Genomic DNA, 19,183 nt, shown 5'->3' with positions numbered 1-19,183 from the left:
AGGCAACGTTTTTCCAATCTTCTATTGTCCAATTTCGATGAGCTTGTGCAAATTGTAGCCTCAGTTTCCCGTTCTTAGCTGAAAGGAGTGGCACCCGGAGTGGTCTTCTGCTGCTGTAGCCCATCTGCCTCAAAGTTTGACGTACTGTGCGTTCAGAGATGCTCTTCTGCCTACCTTGATTGTAACGGGTGGTTATTTGAGTTACTGTTGCCCTTCTATCAGCTCGAACCAGTCTGGCCATTCTCCTCTGACCTCTGGCATAAACAAGGCATTTCCGCCCACAGAACTGCCGCTCACTGGATATTTTTTCTTTTTCGGACCATTCTCTGTAAACCCTAGAGATGGTTGTGCGTGAAAATCCCAGTAGATCAGCAGTTTCTGAAATACTCAGACCAGCCCTTCTGGCACCAACAACCATGCCACGTTCAAATTCACTCAAATCACCTCTCTTCCCCATACTGATGCTCGGTTTGAACTGCAGGAGATTGTCTTAAACCATGTCTACATGCATAAATGCACTGAGTTGCCGCCATGTGATTGGCTGATCAGAAATTAAGTGTTAACGAGCAGTTGGACAGGCGTACCTAATAAAGTGGCCGTGAGTGTATACATATATATATTAGGGCTGTCAAAATTAACGCGTTAACAGGCAGTCAATTTTTTTTTTAAATTAATCATGTTAAAATATTTAACGCATGCGCAGAACAACCTACTCACGTATTGCCGCGAAAAGACACCGTTTTAAATATATTGAGAGTTAAGAGACAGAAACAAGCGAATGGAGTCGACACAGATATTCAGTGGAGCCGCGCTATTTAATGGTAAAAGTTTTGGCATCTCTTCCATAACAATTATATCTACTGTAGCAAGTGACATAAGAATGACAGGAGATCTTTTTCTTAACACCCTGTATTGTACACAACGCAGAGAAGATATACCGTTTGCAGTCACCACTGGCAGTCATGGTTGTCTAACTTCCCGACAATTATAACTATTGTGGCGAGCAACGTATGGAAGAATGACAGGAGATGATAATTTTCTTAAGACCCTGTGTTGTACACAACGCAGGGAAGATATACCATTTGCGGCCACCACTGACAGTCATGATAGCCCATCATGCATTTGGGCAGTTAAGTTAAAGGGGAAGTTCAGATTTTTTGACATCAGGCTTATTCTTCAAGATGGGGGGTTAAATAGTCAGTGGAGTTGATTTCAAAATATTCCGTATCATTTGTTAGTCTTCTATTATTCTTCAGGGCGCCGGAGTGGCTATGCTAATGCAAGTCAATATGGCCAATTAGCATGCTCATGAAAACAACATATGCACATAGGAGAATCACCGATGACGCATGCAATCAATAGTGTTGGCTATGTTTTCAGGATAAAGTTATTAAAACTTACCATTGTATGTCAATAACTGCAGTAAGAACAGCAACATTAGTAATTCAGTTGCCTTGCAGAGAAGAGAACGAGCTGGCTGCGCGGAGGGATATCACATTGGTCTTTTCACCGCTTTTTTTTTTCTTTTCTTTTTTGTGGCAACGAAGCGACTTCCCGCCCCCAAAATGCAGGGAAGAATTGGAGCTGAACTGTTTTCAGAACTCAATAAATGGTTGCAAGTGAACACCAAGACTTTTTCCCACTTCTCAACAAAGGTGTTCTTGAAACTTTTTTCTTCGTAGACAAGACCAACTGGAAAAAAACAGGCAGCTATCAATGAGGTAAGTGGAGTCCTGCATGCTTTATTTTGTCGCTGGGCGAATATTCGTATACTCTAAGCATAGTTCTACTTCAGGAAAGCAGCTATATCATCCCAACAGTAATGCATTGTGAGAGTAAAAGCATGTCAATATAAAAAGCAGTAGCAGTATGGCAATTATTTACAAGGATGTGCCTAAATTATCACGCAATATGTCAAAAATTAAAAACATAAAACTGACATAGGCAAATGTGTTGAACATAACTTCAAGTATTATTTCATGTATTTCAATTGCCGGTGATTGTCCCCTTAGAGCATAATGCATTTTATTTATAACGCACTTTACATTTGGAAAACAAATCTCAAAGTGCACAAGAGCACTTGATTTAAAAACTTGAAGTTACGTAATTTGCGGACTATAAGCCGCTACTTTTTTACCCCTCATTTTGAATCCAGCTGCATATAGTAGAGTGCTGCTTATGTGTTGGGAATATTGAACATGTGTCCAAGCTAGAGTTCTGTAACTTTTTTAAATAATGTATATAATTTTTTGATCTATCACATGATGATTTTGGCACTTTCTTTTTTAATCACCCTGTATTATGGTTTTGTTGTTTTAGGCAACTCCGATTGGTGGCATATAGGGTTGTTTTTGAGTGGGCGTTGAAAGGCAAACATCTGGGAAGAGGCCAGCGACGTGTTCTTCCATCATGTGTCGTCTCCTGCATCCGTGACAAGTGCACTTGTGGCATTGGGAACTACAATGGTTTTAGGGAAACTGAAGATGCTTTGCAATTATTCTCAGTACAACTCCTACATACCCAGAAACTTTTGATCTTTTAAACCTTCACATTTCACAAATAAGACAATATGTGTTTTTTTTTAATTATTATTATAGTACATTCAAAAATATCTATTAAAAAGAAAAAAGGAAAATGTCAGCCTAATTATTTTTTAAATCTACTGACATGTAAAATGACTTTCTTTATCAGGCCTTTTGATGCCTGGGGAACTGTAGTTGGAGGCTTGAAATAAAAGTCTGGATCAGCAAACTTCACTGATGAACCCTGCAGTCTTTCCAGGACATGCGCCACCAAATTCTGTCAGAATGTCTGCGTTGTTGGCTCGTAACTCCTCCGGGCAACCCATCTTTTTGTTTGCGTTGGAAACTCCAAGCTGTATCTCGAAGTCCCTAATAGAGTAAATTTGATTGAGATATGTACACATAAGAAGGGTAGACTGCAATTGGTAATGGGAAAAAAAGTTGATAGAGCCTACCATCAGCATTCCTCGCTTGCTGGCGCCCTTGCCTTCATGGAGTTGAAAACAAAGTGAAGCCTCTTCTGGGTGTACATAAAGCATCTCCAGGTCACCTAAAGATCACAGTAAAAAGTAGCTTGTTAGATGTGTCATAATAATAAGCCTGTGTTGTAGACACAACCGCACCACGGAATAAGGCAAACCCTAATATCTAAAAAAAAATTTCTTGGAATGTCATGTTCAGCAAAAAAGTTTTAGAATTATTTCTTAAATCGTATTTAGGAGCGCTGTTCAACGCTTTCCCAAAGACCAAATCGGAGATTACTTCTTGGTTTATTCCTTTATTTATTACAAGCTAGGTAGGTGTCACTTATCTAAGGACATAGAAAACCAAGTTATCACTCTGTACGCTCAAAAGGTTTCTTCTCAATTTTTCATGAAAGTGATAAAGTATTCCAATATCCCCCAGTTCACTCACAATCTTTATTATAAATAACCCTTCATTAACTGATTGGCTGAGGTGTCTGGGGCAAATAGTAAAGGTAAAAAAAAAATTGTATGATTGACATATTGATTACCGGTATTTACATACTACCGACTACTAGTCCCAATGAGGAAGAGTCAGAGTACGTGTCTGTGTGTGGGAGTGTGCAAAAAACGGCGGTTGCTCACGCACATAACCTACGAACGATTCGTAAACCAAATCCGAAGTGGAAGGATTTACTGCATTCGGGATGGTGATCTGGAAATTGACTGTACTGTTCCCCTTGTGTGTGTGTGTGTGCGTGTGTGTGTGTGTAGGGGTGTGTGTGTGTGTGTGAGTGAGTGAACACAAGTGTAAAGTCAGCTAAACTCCATTCAAAATGAATACGGGAGGGAGGTAGCGTCCGAGCTCCAGATGCTTTATTGTGCTGCACTGTCGCATCCAAAAATGAATCGGAGTGAAAAGACGATCCCTTCGAAGGTACAAACAACACAACCAGCTCTCACCAAACGACGGATTGACTAAAATAATACAAAAATGGCAGCCACAGTACTTCCTTCCTGTCAAACGGCTGTTTAAATAATAGCACGAAGGAAAAATGCACTTCGTGAGATATTGGACAGAACATTGACCATTGTTTCCAATTTAAAAACGCGAACCATAAATATGCATGGCGTTTGTTACAAGCCTCACTAACGCGAGCTGCGATATCGAGGTGTGCATGCACATATATGTGATATATTTTCATATATGATTTTTTTTTTTTTTTTTTTACCTGTTTATCGGAAGCTCTTGAAGACGTTTGGACACTCGAAGGCACAGCAATTGGGTAACAGGAGAGGATACCAATGAAAATGGGCGCTGCAAATACTCCAAAGCAGTACTTTTCCACCGGTGTGTGTGTATGTCATATCCAGCAGAGTAACCACATTTTATATAGTTCCTCGTCCATCACAGGCAAGCGGTGGAAACTTTCCTTTGTCCGTTTCTTCTGTATGTTTCCACAGCTTCTAAAAGCACATTTCACCATGTTGACGTCCTTCCGTGAACACTCTGCATAGCAGACCAAGGTGAATGCGAGTGGCCATAGCACTCCTCTGTTGTGGTGCCGTTACGCATATGGAAAAATAGTCCCGCAGAATTAAATGAATTACGGCAGTTTGGTGAGACATTGTTTTGGCTGCAGGGGGTTTTTGAACATCGAGCTGCGTTTTGAATTTATTTGACAATGTTAGATCTGTGAATATCGTTTTTTATTCGCATGCTAATTGGCCATATTGACTTGCATTAGCATAATCACTCCGGAGCCCTGAAGAATAATAGAAGACTAACAAACGACACGGAATATTTTGAAATCAACTCCACTGACCATTTAACCCCCCCTAACTCGAAGAGTAAGCCTGATGTCAAAAAATCTGAACTTCCCCTTTAAGTAATTTGCGGACTATAAGCCGCTACTTTTTCCCCCTCATTTTGAATCGTGCTGCTTATTTGTTGGGAATATTGAACATGTGTCCAAGCTAGAGTTCTGTAACTTTTTTAAATAATATATATAATTTTTTGATCTATCACATGATGATTTTGGCACTTTCTTTTTTAATCACCCTGTATTATGGTTTTGTTGTTTTAGGCAACTCCGATTGGTTGCATATAGGGTTGTTCTTGAGTGGGCGTTGAAAGGCAAACATCTGGGAAGAGGCCAGCGACGTGTTCTTCCATCATGTGTCGTCTCCTGCATCCGTGACAAGTGCACTTCTGTCAGTGGGAACTACAATGGTTTTAGGGAAACTGAAGATGCTCTGCAATAGTTCTAAGTACAACTCCTACAGTATATACCCAGAAACTTTCGATCTTTTAAACCTTCACATTTCACAAATAAGACAATATGTTTTTTTTTTTATTATAGTACATTCAAAAATATCTATCAAAAAGAAAAAAGGAAAATGTCAGCCTAATTATTTTTTAAATCTACTGACATGTAAAATGACTTTCTTTATCAGGCCTTTTGATGCCTGGGGAATTGTAGTTGGAGGCTTGAAATAAAAGTCTGGATCAGCAAACTTCACCGATGAATCCTGCAGTCTTTCCAGGACATGCGCCTCCAAATTCTGTCAGAATGTCTGCGTTGTTGGCTCGTAACTCCTCCAGGCAACCCATCTTTTTGTTTGCTTTGAAACTTCAAGCTGTATCTCGAAGTCCCTAATAGAGTAAATTTATATATATTATATATAATTGATATATAATTTATAGGGCTGTCAAAATTATCGCGTTAACGGGCGTTAATTAATTTTTTAAATTAATCACGTTAAAATATTTGACGCAATTAACGCACTAGGCCCGCTCAGACAGATTTAAATGTCAGTACAGTGAAAGGCCAACTTCTTAATTGTGTTTTATGGAGTTTTTCCACCCTCTGCTGGCGCTTGGGTGTGACTTGCATATGTTATGTGGCGTAATGTCGCCCTCTGCTGGCGATTCAGTGCAGCTAATTATTTGGGTTTCGGTGCGCTTTTCTGACGTGATTATACGTCGACGCGAACTCACACTAATAGACAGTGCTATTCAGACCAGCTAATGTCTGCATCCAGTATTCAGTGGCAGTTCTCATAGCCCCATCACACTGTTTGTGTCTAATACATGCATCGCTTGTGAGTTATATTCCTCCTTTGTTTATATTCATGAGCATTAGATAGTTATTGATGATATGTATTTGAATTTGTTCACATATATGGTGAAATGCAGTTACATTGTTAGATGCTTGTGAGCTAATTGGCTAGTGCTACTGCTCAAATGGACACGTGTGTGTACATTTTATGTTATTTTGTTATTTATGCAAGTTATTGACACATTGCCTTGTTATTTTCAGTTTTACAAAAATACAAGAAACGTGCTCCTGTCAAAAAGAGATGACTTCAGTAAAGCCCATGCAACTTTGCCACACCGTCTGATTTCTTTTTGGAACTTATGTTCGCTATCTGTCAATTTGTGTACTCACACACATTGAGGACAGAATAGGGCTATAGTTTATTTTTTGATTGAAAATTTTACAAATTTTATTAAAACGAAAACATTAAGAGGCGTTTTAATACAACATTTCTATAACTTGTACTAATATTCATCTTTTAAGAACTACAAGTCTTTCTATCCATGGATCACTTTAACAGAATGTTAATAATGTTAATGCCATCTTGTTGATTTATTGGTATAATAAACAAATACAGTCCTTATGTACCGTATGTTGAATGTATATATCCATCTTGTCTTATCTTTCCATTCCAACAATAATTACCAGAATAATATGTCATATTTTATAGATGGTTTGAATTGCGATTAATTGCGATTAATTACGATTAATTAATTTTTAAGCTGTAATTAACTCGATTAAAAATTTTAATCGTTTGACAGCCCTAATAATTTAATATAAATATACATATATATATATACACATATATATGCACATATACGTATATATACATATATATAAATATATATATATATATACACAGTGGGGGTGGGGGAGAACAAGTATTTGATACACTGCATATATATATATATATAGGGCAGCTGGATAGCTCAGTGGTAATAGCACTGACTTTGGCATGGGAGGTCGGAGGTTCAAACCGGTCAGGTCAGGAGCATAATGATATCCAGGTGGGTCCTTAGACCAGGCCCTTCATGCTCAAAGCCCTAGCTAGCCGCCTAAAGAGGTACACAGGAGAAGTAGAGCCCAGGAGAATAAACACTATGTTCTCCAATATTCCAGCTAAGGTCTAATCTCAGTGGCAGGGTACCAAGACCCACCCAGGGCTGAGACTGAACAATACTGGAAGAGTATCTGGGAAAAAGAGGCGTCTCACAACACGAACGCCCAATGGCTGGCAGACCTGCAGTCAGAACATCGCAACATCCCAGAACAAGACCCAGTACTCATCACAACAGCAGACATCCAGACAAGATGAAGAACTGGACAGCTCCAGGGCCCGACAAGATTCATGCCTACTGGCTTAAGAACCTAACTGCACTCCATGAACGCCTAGCAGCACAAATGAACCAGCTGCTGAGGTCGGGGACCCACCCAGAGTGGCGGTTGGACAGTCCTGATCATGAAAGACCCCCAGAAGGGGACAGTACCATCCAACTACCGGCCTGTCACCTGCCTCAGCACCACATGGAAGCTCCTATCAGGCATCATAGCGGCTAAAATGAGCAGGTACATGGAGCAATACATGCACAGGGCACAGAAAGGGATTGATAATAACACTAGGGGAGCCAAGCACCAACTACTGGTGGACAGGGCAGTCGCCAGGGACTGCAAAGCTAGGAGCACCAACCTGTGCACTGCCTGGATTGACTACAAGAAAGCCTATGACTCAATGCCACACTCAAGGATACTGGAATGCTTGAAGCTGTATAACATGAAAAGGACACTAAGGACCTTCCTCCAGAACTCGATGGGGCTGTGGAAGACAACTTTAGAAGCCAACTCGAAGCCAGTTGCACATGTGAGCATCAAATGCGGTATCTACCAAGGAGATGCTCTGTCACCCCTGCTGTTCTGCATAGGCCTACAGCCCCTCAGCCAGATCATCACCAAGAGTGGTTTCGGGTACCGGTTACGAAGTGGAACAACCATCAGTCACTTCCTTTACATGGATGACATCAAGCTGTATCCCAAGAACAAGCGTGACATCGACTCCCTGATCCACCTCACGAGAATATACAGCAATGACATTGGGATGTCATTCGGACTAGATAAGTGTGGGCGAATGGTATCCAGAAGAGGGAAGGTGATCTCAACTGAAGGGGCTGAACTACCTGAAGGTAACATAACAGATGTGCAGGACAGCTACAAGTACCTGGGGATCTCACAGGCAATTGGAAACCATGAGGAAGCAACTAGAAGGTCTGCCACAACCAAATACCTACAGAGGGTGAGGCAGGTCCTCAAGAGTCAGCTGAATGGCAAGAATAAGATCCAGGCCATTAACAGCTATGCCCTACCAGTAATCAGATACCCTGCTGGCATCGTATCCTGGCCACTGGAAGAGATGCAGGCTACCGACATCAAGACAAGGAAGCTCCTTACAATGCACGGAGGGTTTCACCCTAAGTCCAGCATCCTGAGGCTCTACACAAAGCGGAAAGAGGGAGGCCGAGGACTAGTGAGCATCAGAGCCACGATCCAGGAGGACACTACATCCCTCCAAGAGTACATCATGAAAATGGCCCCCAGTGATGACCTGCTCGGTGAATGCCTCAGGCAACAGAAGCCCAATAAGGAGGAGGACCCTGAGGAGCTATCATGGATGGACAAGACCCTGCATGGTGTGTACCACCAACAAATTGAGGAGTTAGCTGACATGAGGAAAACATACCAGTGGCTGGAAAAGGCCGGACTGAAAGACAACACGGAGGCACCGATCATGGCAGCACAAGAACAGGCCCTTAACACAAGAGCAATAGAGGCTGGGGTCTACCACACCAGACAGGACCCCAGGTGCAGGCTATGCAAAGAGGCCCCTGAGACAGTCCAGCACATCACGGCAGGGTGTAAGATGCTAGCAGGCAAGGCATACATGGAACGACATAACCAGGTAACAGGCATAGTGTATAGGAACATCTGTGCCGAGTACGGACTGGAGACCCCAGAGTCAAGGTGGGCGACACCTCCGAAGGTGGTCGAGAACAACCGAGCCAAGATCCTGTGGGACTTCCAGATCCAGATAGACAAACTGGTGATGGCCAACCAGCCTGACATAGTAGTGGTGGATAAACATCAGAAGACAGCAGTAGTGATAGATGTAGCAATCCCGAGCGATAGCAACATCAGGAAAAAAGAACATGAAAAGCTGGAGAAATATCAAGGGTTGAAGGAAGAGTTGGAGAAAATGTGGGGAGTGATGGCAAGAGTGGTGCCAGTAGTGATCGGGACACTAGGGGCAGTAACCCCCAAGTTGGGTGCATGGCTCCAACAGATACCAGGAACAACGTCCGACGTCTCCATTCAGAAGAGCGCAATCCTAGGGACAGCTAAGATCCTGCGCAGGACCCTCAAGCTCCCAGGCCTCTGGTAGAGGACCCGAGCTTGAAAGGAGAGACCATACCGCCCGGGTGGGCGAGACGGCAATTTTATATATATGTATATATATATATATATATACACATACATTTGCTAGATTAAATTGTTGTGATTAAGCTAAAGTATATTCATATAGATACGTACATATTCTCTCTATGGTGCAGTCAAACCGATTTTCTTATCTCACCTTTTGCCATTTCAATTCATTCATGAGAGAGCTCACTCTTCAAGATCCTAATTAACTACTTCAGCTGCTCCAAGTAAGGTTGCTTTATTTCAAATACAAACGACAAAATAGTTGCAAAAATGGAAAAACATGTGTAAATACAGAATAACCACAGGAGATTGTGTAGCACAATTTGAATGATTCAGTGAACTTCACTTACGATGTTAAAAACAAAGGGAGCATCCAGAACAGCGTACAGAGCATACTACAAAAGGATAAATGCATAAATATCGCAGAAGACGAAATTTAGACAATTAAACTCACTTACCATCAACATGAAGATGCCACAGTCATTCCCATATGGCTGTTCCGGAAAACCCTGACGTAAGAATTTAGCTGAGTCACCACCTTGAAGTTTTGATACAGTAAATATGGAAACTTTTACAAATACCTGTATTTTTGTTCCAATCCTCTCTTTCCAAGTCCCTGGATTCATAGACTGGCAACGTTTTCTGCATTTGAAAATACAGATTCATATCAAATACAGTAGTCAAACAATTACGAACGTTTTAATGCAAACACAGCACACCAAACAGTCAGGTTCAAATGACTCATGCAAACAAAACATACTCCATTTCAGCAGGCTTTTTACAGTGCCATTTTATAAATTCTGCTTCACATTATTGAATGAATCATTTGGAACGCAATGCTGTTTTAATTGAAGGGACACTATAAACACACTGGAACACAGGAATACCTTCAAAGAAAAACCAAATCAAGCTTTTTCGGAACGTCACGGAAACACCATGCCAATAGGAACGGATATTGAATTTTGTCAGTAAACTCAAAAGCTCTCTCATCTTCTGATCACCAAATGCACAGTTGGAGTCCAAAAAGACTATGTCTCTCTGTAATGGCTTCAAAACCTACATTGCTGTCCAAAAGTATTGGCACCCCTGCAATCCTGTCAGATCATTCTCAATTTTTTTCCTAGAAAATGATTGCAATTACAAATGGTTTGGTAGTAATATCTTCATTTATTTTGCTGGCAATGGAAAAAAAACCAACGAGAATGGGACAAAAATTAAATCATTATCATTTTACACGTCCAAAACTGGGCCGGACAAAAGTATTGGAACCCTTTGAAAAATCGTGATGCTTGGCTAATTTGCACCTGTTACTTATACATAACAGGTGGTGGCAATAACTAAATCACACTTGCAGCCAGTTAAAATGGATTAAAGTCGACTCAACCTCTGTCCTGTGTCCTTGTGTGTACCACATTGAGCATGGAAAAAAGAAGACCAAAGAACTGTCTGAGGACTTGAGAAGCAAAATTGTGAGGAAGCATGCATGGGCAATCTCAAGGCTACAAGTCCATCTACAAAGATCTGAATGTTCCTGTGTCTACCGTGCGCAGTGTCACCAATAAGTGTAAAGTCCATGGCTCGGTGGCTAACGGAAAAGAAAAAAATTGAGAGAAATTTCAAGAAAAGATTGTGCGGATCCTCGACTAACATCCAAACAAATTCAAGCTGTCCCGCAGTCTGAGGGCACAACAGTGTCAACCCGAATTATCCGTCAGCATCTGAATGAAAAGGGACTCTATGGCGCCGTGTAAATTTTCACCAATGTGACGCAATCCAGACTTTGGAGTTAAGAAAAATTCCCATTTCTTTTAGCACATGGGATGAAATGTGAATAAACCAGTTACAGCATTTGTTTAAAGATAATACATTCATGTCATATGAAAAAATACTACAAGATTTCAAAACCAGGGGGGTCAATTTCCTTCAATACAATAAAATCAGGGCAGGCAAGCAAATTCCCATGACTAACGGGTATGTTAGATCCACCACATTTTTTTAATAAATAAGCAAACATTCGTCCTCCTGGGTTGGCCCGGCCAGAGCCGCGTCTCCTCGTACCGGGGAGGTCCTCCCTGGTGTCATACCACGTATCCCTTCCGGCCGTTCAATAATAGGAAAAATAAAAAACGAATATAAATACAAAAATAAGAAATAGGGTACAAAAATTAAATATAAATACAAAAATAAATAGCTAATTAAATAAAAGGAGAAATAAAAATGAATATATATACAAAAATAAGAAATTACATTAAAAATGTAAGAATAAATACAAAAATAAATGTGGAAAAAAATACAAAAATAAATATATTGATTGAAATAAATGTCAATCAATAAATAAAAGCGCTTTGCCTTATATTTACTTATTTCATTGTCAGCACGAACGTGCAAGTGGAAATACTATTCAAATGAGGGGGCGGTCCTACATGTGTTGAACTATTCACCCATTGGTCGGTCGACACTCGTGCAGCGATCCTCTCGATCGACTTTGCCTGCTGGCCTGCCTGGCTGCTTGTTGCTAGCTTCGTAAAATAATGGGACTCGACGAAAAGGTCGGCGTCCAAGCCGCTACGGGAACGGGAATCTGGCAATCGGTTGGATGAGGACAAGGTACGTATTAAATTGGTAATTTGCTGTGTTTTTTAACTTTTTACTTAATTTGGTGTATTTTTTTTTTTTTTACTTTTTACTTAAGTCCAGTTGAGGTATGTTGAATCTATATCATTTTTAATAAGCTAATACATCGCAGTGGGTCTCAGGAAGGGGAGGCAAGGCGGGACACGGATAAATTTGCTAACAATATTAAACTCACAAGGAATAGTTTAGCGTTAGTGCAAATTAGTGAAGCGAAATTTACACATTCAAGTTCGTGTTTACGCTCGTAAGGGCTCATGTAGACTGCACTGGCTGGTGTCTCGTCTAATGCTTTCGTTTACCCTAAAGCTCTCCGAAGACAATTTACATTTCAGGGAATAGTGATGGTGAGCAGCTGGCCAGTTTTAGGGGAGGAGATTTTTTTTTTTTTTTTGCATTGATGAACGAGTTAGTTGTGCTGGAAGTCCTTTTTTATAGATCAATTGCCTGTTTATTATTTGTATTGTATTACACTGGTCATCAATAAAATGTTACTTAGCAGAAAAACAATCATTGCCTTTATTATTTCTGCACACTGGTGAGGGACTGTCACATCAACCACAACCAACATGCTATGCTGTCATTTCAAACAAGTCCAAATATCTGATGCAGGATGGATAGTCTCGCTGTAGACATTCAATAAATTAGAAAATTCTGACATCTGCTGAATTTCTTCGGGAGTCGAGGCTTGTTGCAGCTGCACTTCAGGGACTGACACCTACCATCACATAAAACTCCAAATATGTAATGTAAAGTTGAACCAACTAGTCCTGAAATATAACTAAACATGCACACATCCTTTATGGCAAATTTATTGATTAGCTTAACCTGTATGTGCCTAGACTGTGAAAGTGTTTATTTATATAATTTTATTAAGAAGGGGGAAAAAATGGTTGAGGACAATGGACAAGACTGCAAAATGGAAAGGGTGACACTCAGTTGTTACTTTTAGGCCGTTTTACACATAACCTTAAAGTGGAAGTTTAAGAATTTTTTACATTAGACTTAACCCGTTCAGTCGTGCATTTTTTTTCTGCTGGGCAAAAAAAAAAAAAAAAAATCTATGTATTTTTACTCAAGTACCAGAACAAAGTGTAATTTTTTTTTGTCGGGGGATATTTCATGCTTTTATTGGTTATTTTTAATGTTATGTGTGAGAAACATGCACTTTACATGATCCTTTTTGAAGTTGCACTTGTTAAACCATTTTCAAAGAGCCAACAAGCAAAGAGGGCATGCCAAACCTCATGATTTGATTTCGATGGGTGAAATTTCATCCAATCATCTCCCAGAAGTGTCAACTAAAACTATACCAACATTTCTGCAATAACAAGATGTGTTGCAATGTTTTAAATTTTTTTTTTTTATTTTGAGACATTAAACTTGAGGGGTTTTTTTTTGCAAGCCATAAACATCAACATTTAACTCATTGGCTGCCATTGACAGCGCTTGACACCCAATCCATTTTGACTGGGAGAGGCTGGCAGCGAAAGCACTCCCAATCAAAATTGATTCCTAGTGCGTAATAAAAAATAAAAGCATGAAATATTTAAACTTAATTTAAAATGGTTTATATTATATAAGGGTTTACCTTTCCAAAATGGGTGAAAAAAATATGGTCTTGATTTATTTTTGTACTTCCTTCCTAGTTCCCCAACATAGAGCCTTAATTTATGAGTTTATGGTTGCCATAGATATGCCTTTGACTGTTGGGGGCTGGCACAGAATATGTTCTACGCCGAACAGTTTGTAGTTGTAGTGTGCGGACAATTCCCGGTGGATCCAGACGTCGCATGGATTCTTGCACGCGAAGTCTTCCATGAAAAAACAGGAAAACAAGTTGCAATTTAAAAAGTTGCATTGCATAATAGCTGAAAAAGTAATTTCTAGAGTTTTAACAGGACTTGAATTAACAAAATGGTTTAACCCTCATGGCAAAATCATGATTCGGCTTGTTTGGTATTTTTTTAAGAAATATTTCCTTTTGACACTTCATTTGAATGAGTGAAAACTATAGTCCAAGTCAAATTAGTTAATGACATTCACTTACTTTGAACCTTTGTCCTTGCATCATTTTGAACCCAGAATTTTGAGGAGATCCTGGGATCTCTGTAATCATCCAGCATCCAACGTTGCGATGTCAGTGGAATTATTCAGGTCAGAAACTCTAAAAACAACGTTACATGGTGAGCAGGAATATCGTTTGCTATCATGAGAACTTAGTTGTAACTTCTGCTAAGCTACACTGGAGCAGTTACAAATAGCTTTGATACCCGTGGTAGTCAGATATATAGAGTGCAGCATGCCATACGAATAACCAAGTTTTCATTTTAAAAAATGCCACTTACATACAAACTCACCTTATACCATGCTGTGACATTCAACGGTGGATATTCTCTCACTTCACACCATGTAGGTCGGCTAAATCGCTAACTGTAAAGTCACGTCTTCGGTGGCAGGCATGACTAGTAGATTTCAGAATGTCGATCAACCAATAAGCGAATAGTTCAACCCAGGGCCTTAGAAAGAGGGTTACGACACTCCCATAGAGATCCATTACACGATTTTACTTCCGGGTACTTCCGGGTTACGGAGCCTCGTGTAGTTCCAAACATGGCTTCGACGAGAGCGGACCGCATTCATACGAATGGCTGGCTGTAAAGTATATTCGGAGGTAAGTTGGTGAAAAAAACGATCCCTTTTGAATTTTCAACAGTCTGTATTCTATCAGAGGCGCTTTATGATGTATATGTTGAGCTTTATTTGTAGATGCGTAGCGTAATTATACATATATTTTATCTTGGTTGACGAGCGATGTTCTGCTACTTTTTAAGCTGAGTCTGCTAACTAGGAATGTATCGTCAGGGGTAAATTCATTGTCCCTACCTCTTTTAAGTTGTTAACTCTTTCAGAGGCCCTTTGTGACGTACACACTCATCTGTATTTGTGAGTATTGGTCGACGACCGGCTTATTAGCTCCATTTTGTAAGCTTTGAAGTAAGGTATCCCCCTCATAAAAGAGTAACAAGTCAATGCATGACAACCTGTATTCTTTACACCAAAATGTTTGACATTATTATATTTTAGAGATGTGCATAGATTGAAAAGTTATGTCAACAAATAATACACATTTATTTAAAAAAAGTAATGTATATTATTATTTTAGGTTACTTTTTCATGATCCACATCATGCTGCTGTCGGTCTACGTTCCTACCCTAACCTATAGTCACGACCCAGGACACGCTGGAGAGACTGTGTCTCGGCTGGCCTGGGAACGCCTTGGGACCTCGCCGGAGGAGCTGGATGAAGTGGCTGGGGAGAGGGAAGTCTGGGCTTCCCTGTTAAAGCTGCTGCCCCCGCGACCGGACCCCACAGCAAGTGGAAGATGATGGATGGATGGACATCATGCTGCTGGTGGTGCCTGCTGATGGTGACTGCTGGTTGTGCGCACTAAGACCATTTTTTAAATGGCAACAAACAAACAAACAAAAAAAAAAAAAAGCATTTTTTTCATGTTTTGACGACTGACCATTGGCATCCATTTTTTTCTGCTGCTCTTGGTCCTTGGGGAAACCATGCTGCACACAAACCATCACAGTCCACTGATCTATAAAATGTTAGGTGTAAACAATGAACCATGTCACCAATTTCACCAATTTTTCAATAAATATTGTGATTTTCTTGATCAAAGGTAATAAGTTGTTATTGTTATACATTACACCATGTTGAGGAAAATCATAAAATGTTTTTCCTGTCTTGTAATCATTTTGTGTTGCTTGGTTCCAAAATGAAAAATGCCTCTAAAGAAGTACAGGTTTGGTTTTGCTAAAATTAGAGGCTATATTCAAAATTTAGTTGTTTTGCACTGTTAAATGTCATTTGTTTGTGTTTCAGGTCAAACTAAGTCTATAAAATGGAAAATGTACTCACACATATATGTAAGCATTTGAAAGTGCAACAGGAAAGAAAAGTGGAAAATAGAATTTAAAAGCCGTGACCACAAACCCAAATTTTTGGGGAAACAAATGTTTTTATATGTCAATACGAGAAAACAAACTTTAAACTACCACTTAGAACTAAGGAACAAAATATGTTATACATGGGGTCATCTTTAATATATTACCACAGGTAGGTGAATCAAGGAAATCTAGAAATTTTCTGGAAAAACAGTATTTTAGTTGTGAAAAATGAAAAACCATAGTCATCTAGTATTTCAATGTAAAAGTCGATTTCCCGTGCTCATGCTAACATCAACATGACATGTTCACTCCATAACATGAGAAAGTTCCCTTCTGTGTTAGTTTACATAGTTCTCAATTGTCGCCTGACCACTCCAAATGTAAAACTAGCCCTTAGATATATGTCATAATGCAATGACATAATCAAACAAGTACTTAGATACGTGATTTGATCCATTTTTCCACAAATGTCGCAATTACCGCTGTCAGTTCCATTGCAAACCACGACAGCGCTGCTTGTGTTTGGAACTACATGAACCACGTGACCACCCGCGGCGAGAACAGAGTCGCGACTCTTGAAATGGCTCTGGTTCAACCCATTGCACCCGTAGGAACGCCTCCTCATTTGAATAGTATTTCCACTTGCACGGTCGTGATGACAAGTAAATATAAGGCAAAGCGCTTTTATTTATTTCAGTCAATATATTTATTTTTGTATTCTTACATTTTTAATGTAATTTCTTATTTTAGTATATATATTCATTTTTATTTCTTTTATTTAAGTAGCTATTTCCATATATTTTTTTGTATTTATTTTTAATTTTTGCATCCTATTTTTTATTTTGTTTTTATAGTCGTTTATATTTTGCCTTTTATTGATTCATTTTTAATTACTTTTATTTTTAATTTTGGCAGCTTTGGTCCTCCATACAATAGAACCTTTCTTGTCTACTATTAGTATTTCAGGAAAAAAAAAAAAACATTTTCCTTCAGTACATTGTCGCATCATGAGTAAATTGGCTGATAAAGTGAAAGTGTGAACATTGAAATAGTAATGGTTCATAAAAAATATATATATCACATAATATCAGGATAAAATATGAAAAGTACTTTGAAACATTGAAATATACATATCTATAACCAATGGATTGGAGCTGGATTTATTGGTGGAATGTTGGCCCAATCGTTTTGAATGGAAAATCTGTTATCTGGTGGTGAAAATTGTACACAACAAAATCTGCTTTCAACCTCCCAAAATATTATGGATAGGTTTAAGAAAAACCATAACAGCTCGGGACAAAGGACTTACTTATTTTGTAAAAGTAAGAATAAGGTCTTTTTGTTTCACAATTCAGTATTGGTAAGAGAGAATACTAAATAAATAATGCCTCTTAACTTATGAGAGTTAAATCAAGTGAGCCAATACTTGGCAATAGTGTGGATGCACATCATACAAGGATTGGAATAAGCACATGTTAGGCAACAAGTGCCACCCTCAACAGGATTCAAGGTAGCTCTACAGCAGGGTTCACTAAATCCGGACCTCGGTGCCACTTTTCCTGTCGGGTTTTCCATGTCTCACTCCACCAAGAAACCTGAATCAAAATAATCAGGATCATTATCAGGCTTCTGGAGAGGTTGCTGATGACATAATCATTTGATTCAGGTGTGTTAAGGGAGAGAGACGTGGAAAACACGACAGGAAAAGTGGCACCGAGGTCCGGATTTAGTGAACCCTGCTCTACAGAATACAATTGTCCTGCGTGCACAATCTAATGGAGCAAAATGAATGAACTACAGGCAAAACAGTCATTAGCTACTGCTTTTCACACCAACACACACGTGTCGCTTAATCCGATCCTTCCGAGTGAATCCTTGACCACAAACAGAGCAAGAAAAAGGTTTTTCTCCAGTGTGGGTTCTTGTGTGTGTTTTTAAATTGCTCTTGCGACTGAATCTTTGGCCACAAACTGAGCAGACAAAAGGTTTTTCTCCTGTGTGAATTCTTGTGTGTATTTTTAAGGTTTGTTTATGAGAGAATCTTTGGCCACAAAATGGGCAGGAGAAAGGTTTTTCTCCAGTGTGGGTTCTTGTGTGTCTTTTTAAGGTGCTGTTGCGACTGAATCCTTGGCCACAAAATGAGCAGACAAATAGTTTTTCACAAGTGTGGGTTCGAGTGTGTGTTTTCAACTGTCTCTTGCGAATGAATCTTTGACCACAAACTGAGCAGACAAAAGGTTTTTCACCTGTGTGGGTTCTTGTGTGTGTTTTTAACTGGCTCTTGCGAATGAATCTTTGCCCACAAACTGAGCAGGAAAAAGGCTTTTCTCCCGTGTGAGATCGTGTGTGTACTGTTAAGGTGCTCTTGTGACTGAATCTTTGACCACAAACTGAGCAGACAAAAGGTTTTTCACCAGTGTGGCTACTCATATGCCTACGACAAGAATACTTATTAGCAAAGGTTTTCCCACACTGAGAGCATTTGTCTTCACTGTGAGATTTTTTATGACCATCATCATTGTAAGGTGAGTGTGTCGTGGCGCCATTTCTATCTGATGGAGTGATGAAAATGTCTGCTTGCAATCCTTCTGTTGAGCAGTTGCTGCTGCTGCCGCCGCCGCTTGGAGGCTCCACCCCTCTGCTGGCCTCACTCGGACCATCTTCACTCGTCAAGGGCTCACCAGTCGACCTGGTGATACCTTTCTCCTCTTTAACGTATGGCAGCTCTTCCTCCTCCTTTTTGATTATAAGTTGCTTCTGTTGACAGGGCTCTGGCTCCTCCTCTTTGATTTGGGGGAGCCCAACATCCTCTTTAACGCCAGGAGATTCTGTCTCCTGCCGCTCACCGCCAATATATTTTCTGAAACCTGCAAGACCCAAGAAAACAAAAGATATATTTTATTATGCGCCAGCGCAGCCCTTCCCTCCTCACGCAGCTCCAGCAAGGGGGCTGCCATCATCCCAGGGCGGTCCCCCGGATCATCCGTGCCCCCATTGATGTGCCACGCCCCCCACAACCGCCTGCCAACCAGCC

At 40.0% G+C, this 19,183-nt stretch overlaps 1 protein-coding gene and 1 long non-coding RNA gene across 6 annotated transcripts in view; both read right to left on the bottom strand.

Moving 5' to 3' along the window:
• Positions 1 to 1,255: 1,255 nt before the first annotated feature.
• On the bottom strand, positions 1,256 to 17,697 carry LOC130905661 (uncharacterized). Of its 4 annotated transcripts, XR_009061135.1 has the most exons (8): positions 14,550 to 17,697; positions 14,240 to 14,356; positions 13,781 to 14,003; positions 10,140 to 10,200; positions 10,017 to 10,067; positions 4,219 to 5,642; positions 2,978 to 3,072; positions 1,256 to 2,891 (listed from the first exon to the last, which is right to left on the bottom strand). It is a non-coding gene; the product is annotated as an uncharacterized LOC130905661 (long non-coding RNA). The 4 variants fall into 4 exon arrangements; XR_009061134.1 differs by having other exon boundaries at positions 2,978 to 5,642; XR_009061136.1 differs by having other exon boundaries at positions 2,978 to 4,453.
• Positions 17,698 to 17,751: 54 nt separating this feature from the next.
• Positions 17,752 to 19,183, bottom strand: part of LOC130905658 (gastrula zinc finger protein XlCGF17.1-like) — a 36,751-nt gene continuing 35,319 nt past the window's right edge. For both annotated transcript variants that reach the window (XM_057819244.1, XM_057819245.1), the window contains one exon: positions 17,752 to 19,016. In XM_057819244.1, coding sequence (XP_057675227.1) covers positions 17,962 to 19,016 — 1,055 coding nt within the window. In that variant the 3' untranslated portion in view covers positions 17,752 to 17,961. The remainder of the gene's footprint in view (positions 19,017 to 19,183) is intronic.

The sequence above is a fragment of the Corythoichthys intestinalis genome, chromosome 17 (assembly GCF_030265065.1).
Source record: "Corythoichthys intestinalis isolate RoL2023-P3 chromosome 17, ASM3026506v1, whole genome shotgun sequence".
Classification (NCBI taxonomy): domain Eukaryota; kingdom Metazoa; phylum Chordata; class Actinopteri; order Syngnathiformes; family Syngnathidae; genus Corythoichthys; species Corythoichthys intestinalis.
The sequence above is the reverse complement of the archived record's forward strand: the minus strand, read 5'-3'. Positions and strand labels throughout refer to the sequence as shown.